The 6,814-nt window shown below is 33.7% G+C and overlaps 2 protein-coding genes across 2 annotated transcripts; one reads left to right on the top strand and one right to left on the bottom strand.

Moving 5' to 3' along the window:
* Positions 1-3,191: 3,191 nt before the first annotated feature.
* On the bottom strand, positions 3,192-3,776 carry LOC108560245. Its single transcript, XM_017917705.1, has 3 exons — positions 3,588-3,776; positions 3,406-3,516; positions 3,192-3,331 (listed from the first exon to the last, which is right to left on the bottom strand). The coding sequence occupies exons 1-3, from the start codon at positions 3,767-3,769 to the stop codon at positions 3,211-3,213; spliced, it is 414 nt and encodes a 137-aa protein (XP_017773194.1). The 5' UTR covers positions 3,770-3,776; the 3' UTR covers positions 3,192-3,210.
* Positions 3,777-5,182: 1,406 nt separating this feature from the next.
* Positions 5,183-5,862, top strand: LOC108560244. The gene is made up of 4 exons (XM_017917704.1): positions 5,183-5,311; positions 5,368-5,528; positions 5,582-5,698; positions 5,760-5,862. Exons 1-4 carry the CDS (start codon positions 5,183-5,185, stop codon positions 5,860-5,862), a joined length of 510 nt encoding a protein of 169 aa, XP_017773193.1.
* Positions 5,863-6,814: the final 952 nt, after the last annotated feature.

Here is a 6,814-nt window from a genome sequence, read left to right as displayed (position 1 = left end):
ATTAAGTTCAATTAAATTTACTTGAAGATTTCATAACACAATTTGAAAAATTAGCTTAGTAAATCTCTTTAGATTTTCATTTATAAAGATTAACAAGTTATCCTAAATATTCATCATTCATCCGATTACTATCCTCTACAAACGTTGTTTAACTTTGTTAATCTATAAAGCTTGATATAATTGTAAATAAAAATACAATTCATTTACTCCCTCACTGCGTCTGCTCCCACTAGCCACTATTAATGCTTTAACAGTAGGATTAAGCAGTTCGCAGGTAAAATGCGATACGCTCTGACACTTACAAGGCTTTCAACTTTGCTTCCACGCGCCCCACGATTTAATCCCGAAGGAGAGTCATGGGCTTAACGTGGACAAACTATTCATCTCTCGTTCATTTTTTTCTATTATCCTTCAGTTTCGGACCATCCCTCCAAAGGATTTCGTCCTATAAACGTCTTTAAAAAAAATGTCCCTGAGATTCGCTCCCTTTCTTTCCCCTCGCTCTTAGATCATTTTTCAACAGCATCTCCAACTTTTACTTTTTTTATATATATGCATAGTATACCGTAATATCAGGGAAATACCAGCAGTCTATCCAGATCTAATTAAACTATGCAAACTGACTCACTGACATGTTAAATGTTAGATAATAATAAATTTATTTAATACCTTTCAACAGATCATTTCTTTAATTATTGTTTGTAATTATCTTTGATTTAAGTTCATCTTTTTGTTTTAAGTTAAGACATTTTCATCAAATCGTCAAGTTTTTCAGAATTTTGTGTTAAAATTGGTAGGTTTTTGAAGATTATTTACGTAAATCTTTTTGGTCTTTGAATCACAATTTAAAACATTATCTAATTGCTTACTACTACTAAATTGGTATAGTTTAGGAATAAGTTATTTACTTATCACTTTTTTTAAGTTTTTAAATCAAAATTTATAAAACTATCAAATTATTAAGTTCAATTAAATTTACTTGGAATATCTTTTAAGATTTCGAAATACAATTTGAAAAATTATCAAATAGCTAAGTAAATCTCTTTAGATTTTCATTTATAAAGATTACCAAATTACTAAGTTATCCTAAATATTCATCATTCATCCGATTACTATCCTCTACACACGTTGTTTAACTTTGTTAATCTATAAAGCTTGAAAAATTTGATATAATTCCAAATAAAAATACAATTCATTTAATCCCTCACTGCGTCTGTTCCCACTAGCCACTATTAATACTTTAACAGAAGGATTAAGCAGTTAGCAGGTAAAATGCGATACGTTTTGACACTTACAAGGCTTTCAACTTTGCTTCCGCGCGCCCACGATTTAATCCCGAAGGAGAGTCATGGGCTTAACGTGGACAAACTATTCATCTCTCGTTCATTTTTTTCTATTATCCTTCAGTTTCGGACCATCCCTCCAAAGGATTTCGTCCTATAAACGTCTTTAAAAAAAATGTCCCTGAGATTCGTTCCCTTTCTTTCCCCTCGCTCTTAGGTCATTTTTCAACAGCATCTCCAACGTATTTCGTACACGATCTTCTCAACAGTAAATCATTAAATTATATTCCGTCAGTCGCAGAGCAAATTTGTTTTAATAATCACATCAATATTAATAGTAATTAATGGGTAAACAATTGTTTTTTTCTTCTTCTTCTTGATCGACGTCATATTTTATGTAATATTTATCGTTGTCATTTGTAACATTGTCAAAACAAGATTGTTTCAATCGCATTCAATTTTTCTTTCAATAATTTTATTAGAAAATCAATCAATATTTTAATAAATAGAGCTTCATATTGAAGACATTCTATACACGGCAGATATTCCTAAAACTAACAATACTACAATTGCAACATTTGCCGATGACATAGCAATCTTAGCATCAGATGAGAATCCAGCAGTAGCATCCGAATATCTACAGGGAAATTTAGATAAGCTACAAGAATGGTTTAAAAAATGGAGAATATCATTTAATGAAACGAAATCCGTGCATATCACATTCACGCTAAATAAAGACACCTACTCAACTGTAAGATTTAATGGAGAAGATCTGCCAAAAGCAACAAAAGTCAAATATCTAGGCATGCATCTAGACGGAAGACTCACCTGGAAAGATGACATTCAGACTAAGAGGGAGCAATTAGAAATAAAGTTTAGAAAACTCTACTGGATTCTAGGGAAAATGTCGGAATTATCAGTGGAAAATAAATTACTTATATACAAAGTTATAGTGAAACCAGTATGGACGTATGGTATCCAATTGTGTGGTGTGGCCAGTAAATCGAACAAATTATACAAAGGTTTCAATCAAAATGCTTAAGAAATATGATTAGGGCTCCATGGTTCGTCAGAAATAAACAAATACACGAAGATCTTCATATAGATATGGTCGAGGATACAATACCAACATTTAGTAGTAGATACCAAGATAGACTGGAGTCACATACTAATGTTCTAGCTATTGGCCTACTCGACAACAGTGAAACCATAAACAGGCTGAAGCATTGCAACCCACTAGATTCAGTATATAGATTTAGGTAATTATTAATGTTCAAATCATCATAATGGTAACTATCCACCGCGAAAGATTATCCATCTATTGTCAACCGCGATCTTAAATTTACTCAATGTTCACATCGATGAACAGATTGTGAATAAAATTATACGACATAAAAAAAAATTGAAGACATTAGAAACTGATCAGGTTTATCAATTGCTTTACATTAAAATCAACAATTGTAGTTTAAATTTTACTTCATTATAAGTTGGTCGGTCTGATTTATATTTAAGTAGGTTGTTACGCATGGTGTGTACGTAACTTTATATCTATAAAATATACTTGAATATATGAAAAACTCTTACATAATATGAAGTTTAAATAATCAACGCAATTTATTGTTTGTAACTAAGAAAATATGATAAGAGGCTTTAGGGTCATATGCAGCAGGCAGCGACAACAAAAAATTACGATTTATCTTGTATGTTTTTCATCTTCCTCTCGCTGGAAGTTATTTATACGCAATTTTTTCCTTGGCCGTCCGCCTCGGGCCATCATTTTCCGCATGCCACGTGTGCATAAATATGAATGTGCGAAGGTAACCGATTTATAATTTTTTTTTCTCTCTTACATTGAAAACGTAAAGTGCATGAAGGTATTAAAAAAAAGAAGGTGCAAAATAGAAATTAAAAACGACATTTATTATCACTAAGTGCTTTCGGGTGTAAAAGTGCCCTCCATTATCGTGTGCAGAAAGGACACATCGCACTGGCTGAACGTTGCATTGTGGCAGTAATTCGAGAACTTCTCTCCAACCTCCTGGGCATCGCTGAAAAAAAGAATCAAAGTTTTTTTTTTATTAGGATTAAAAAAAAAAAATGATAAAGTGAAAAGAGGAGTCACCTGAAAATGGCGTATATTAAATCCTGGACCAAGGATTTCTCCTTGAGAAGTCCGTAATCCTGCGCCTCGCATATCATCCGTTTCACGCAAGGTATCCCATCGAATCCGAACCTGTTTTTTTTTTTCAATTAACTTCAGTTAAAGTTTCTTTTTTTTTAGCTAGATTAACAGGATTAACGCACCCATCGAAAGCCGCGGACAGCTGATTGAAAATGTCTCTCTTGTGTCTGACCCTCATCGGCCTCTTGTATTTCCGATGAAGCCTCGTGTCGCTGGGCAGTTTGAAGGGAAGATCGCATTCCGTGAGAGTGTTAACCGTGAGGCCGTCGGGAAGCGTCATCATCAGACCTTTGACTGCGATCATCGATACCTGGAATTTTGATTTAATTTCGTGTCAAGGTGAAATTCGATTCCTTCTTCATCTCTCTTTTTTGTTTCCTTTATTTTCTTTTCGCTCGTCGTGGGGTTCTAGAGGAAAAGTTGCGAGGGGATGTCTGGGGTTAGTTCCGTTGAAAATCGATGCGAATGCGGCAAGCAGTCGGATATACGGCCGGGAAATTCGTTTAAACTTGCGGAAAAGCTACATCAACTAATTACGGGCAGAGAGAGAGAGAGAGCTCGATTCGACGGAACCCGTGGGTTACGTGTACACGGCCACCCGGAAATCTGCTATAATCTAATAATTTGAAGAGGAATACGCAAATATCCTTGTCATAATATACCTCAAGAAGAGATATTATTGTACTTTCTCAACACTAGTAACACTAGACATTCACCAATCATAGTTTTTAGGGGTTTCCAACCTTTTTTTTTTGTACATAGACACCCTTGAAAGTTTTCAAACGACCCTTAAAATTTGTATTGTAATGCACAAAAATCACGAATAATCAAGTTGCTGTTTAAATATAGAATAATATATCCAAGAACTTAACATATTTTTTTTTATATAAAATGTAACTATAATTGATTTCTTGATTTTTCTGTAAAAATAGCTGAAAATTTGGATAATCACATAATGAAATCAAATTGTAACTTGAACTACAAAATACATATTTTGAAACCCAATTTGTCCTACAAAATTAACTGATTCTTGATTTATTAATTTCTTATGTTTAAAGAAATGTACTTCAGTAAAATTAATTGAAATTTTGTTAATCCTGGATATGGATATGAAGCCAATTAGTGTATAGTTTATTGGTAGTTACGGTTGGATGAAGATATGAGGAAAGAAGCGTTTCGCGCAACTTATTCGTATAAATGTAATAGGGATACTTACGACGAAATTGCTGCCATCTGGGTAGCTGAGATACCTCTTCCTCCTCGATAATAGCCTATTTTCGCGTTTAGTCACATCCCCACAGCAAATTCCCAGGCATAATAAAGCGATAATCAAGTGCGCTCCCATCCGTGGCCCTTTCATAACGCCGCCTCTGATATTATTATTATTATACATACACGACATTTCCTCTTTCTTAACACTTCTTTCGCGTATTTATTCTCGTTTCTTCCATTTACCCAAACGGCAAATCACTGCATCGCATTTGATGATGTCCCAATGCGACGGTTCTTCAACCTCATCTGTTTACTTAATTCACGCCCCGCTAATTGGATATTATGTAAAGCAGTGAACTGGAGCGATCCTCAAAACGGCAGATCTGCTATTTGCGAGTTTCATTCACGGGAACGGCCTGCATCTACGTCTATTTGGATTACTGTAAAGACCCCGTTAATACCGAGTGTAAATATTTATTCGAGGAAAGGCAATCGATCACAGAAAATGTCGCATTCACAAAAGACGCTCCTCCTCGTCGTCGCATTGTTCTCGCTGCTGCTTCTTGCACCGTGCGAGGAAATCAAGCACAGGGTCCGAAGGAAAGTCCTCTTCAGCAAAAACTCCAAACTATTCGTAAGTTAAATCTCTGCTGAAAGTTATTGAGAAACTACAGATTACTTCCTCTTCAGTTTCGCTTCAATGTTAAAGTAACTATTCTGCCATGGGGCATCTTGTTAGCCCACGCTTACGCCGTGAGGGTCAACTACGAGCTTCCAGATACCATCCAGAAATTCTACAGATTCTGGAAACGAAACGTCCACGAGGAAATCGAAACAGAAAATAACATCCAGTAAATATGATAAACAGAATAAAATCATACGATTCCTAACACTTTCATTTTAGGCCTGGATACGTTCACGGATACTCGTGTATTTTCAGCATGCTCTGCGGTTTCGTTGATAGCGTTCAGAGTTCACGTAGCTGCGGGATGTTCTGCGAAATGGGCAAAATTATTGCGTCGTGAGTAAAATCAAAAACATTTGCATTCATTTTGCAAAAACACAAAATTTTAATTTTGCAGATCTTCCGGTTTAGACGCTGAATTCTTTAAATCGATCGTTTCCAAATGCGAATATTATCAGACCAAATGCAGGATGACCAATACACCAATAATTGGAATGTAAAATTCGATTTTTTTTTTGCAAAAACTTGTCCTTAATTACCAAATTTGTTTCAATAATGAACATTTTTATTTTTTATTAAATCTATTCTTAAACAATTCATTTTTATTACATATTTAAACATTTTCGGGAAAACTCAACGTTAATACAAACATTTAACACTTTACATCTAAGTAATAGTGAAAATATTGTTAATATCCTTAAAGATCATGATTTGGATAAAAAAATGTAAATATTTTCTATATGAATCATCAAGTAAGTATTTTTTTAAATAAAAAGTCTAGATTCTTAAGAATTTGAAAAATAGAAACACGAAACTTACATATTAATGTAAGATTCGTAATAAATATAAAAAAATGATCTACAAAATTATAACTTTGAATATAATTCTATATATATTCTGTGATTTTGTTGTGTTCAAAGAAATATTAATTAAACTATTAATATATAGAATATATATGGAAATTGATTTTGGTTGTTCTGCAAAACAAGAGAAACTGAACTGACGTGTGTCTACTGTATTGGCATGCAGTGGAGGATTATGGCACGTAGTCGCAATGGGAAAATTACTGTGTCAATTCCAATTAACCGAAGAGAATCGATAGAGTCTGGTATTGGGGGGAAAATTAAACGTCGGATCGGGCCTCAATTATTCAGAGAGATGAACTGACTGACAAAAACCGAAATATTCGCAAAGGAAATGAAATGTGCATCAGTCAAGGGATGAAATAAAACAATGAAAATCTAAATTATTGATTTTATGTAGTTTTCTCTTAGAAGGAAACAATTGTAAATGCATGAAATAAAGCAAAGAGAATTTAGATTGAAAATTTTGTTTCTCTGATTAAATATTTTCTCAAACTGAATTCTTTATGCAGGTAATTATTAGCTAAAGTGTACATAAGTTAAGGGATGAAATGAGACAACTGAAATTTAAAAAATAGATGTTTTAAAT

This window comes from Nicrophorus vespilloides, unplaced genomic scaffold (genome assembly GCF_001412225.1).
Source record: "Nicrophorus vespilloides isolate i.1.1-1 unplaced genomic scaffold, Nicve_v1.0, whole genome shotgun sequence".
Lineage (NCBI taxonomy): Eukaryota > Metazoa > Arthropoda > Insecta > Coleoptera > Silphidae > Nicrophorus > Nicrophorus vespilloides.
Note: the sequence above shows the minus strand (reverse complement) of the source record. Positions and strands in the feature narration are given on the sequence as shown.

Excerpts from the sequence above, each read along its gene's own strand:
- LOC108560245 (XM_017917705.1), bottom strand. The coding sequence starts at position 3,769 with ATGATCGCAGTCAAAGGTCTGATGATGACGCTTCCCGACGGCCTCACG. Across the intron at positions 3,517-3,587 it reads CTGTCCGCGGCTTTCGATGG|GTTCGGATTCGATGGGATAC; the intron begins GTGCGTTAATCC and ends AAAAAAAAACAG. Across the intron at positions 3,332-3,405 it reads TTAATATACGCCATTTTCAG|CGATGCCCAGGAGGTTGGAG; the intron begins GTGACTCCTCTT and ends TCTTTTTTTCAG.
- LOC108560244 (XM_017917704.1), top strand. The coding sequence starts at position 5,183 with ATGTCGCATTCACAAAAGACGCTCCTCCTCGTCGTCGCATTGTTCTCG. Across the intron at positions 5,312-5,367 it reads GCAAAAACTCCAAACTATTC|TTTCGCTTCAATGTTAAAGT; the intron begins GTAAGTTAAATC and ends CTTCCTCTTCAG. Across the intron at positions 5,529-5,581 it reads GAAACAGAAAATAACATCCA|GCCTGGATACGTTCACGGAT; the intron begins GTAAATATGATA and ends CTTTCATTTTAG.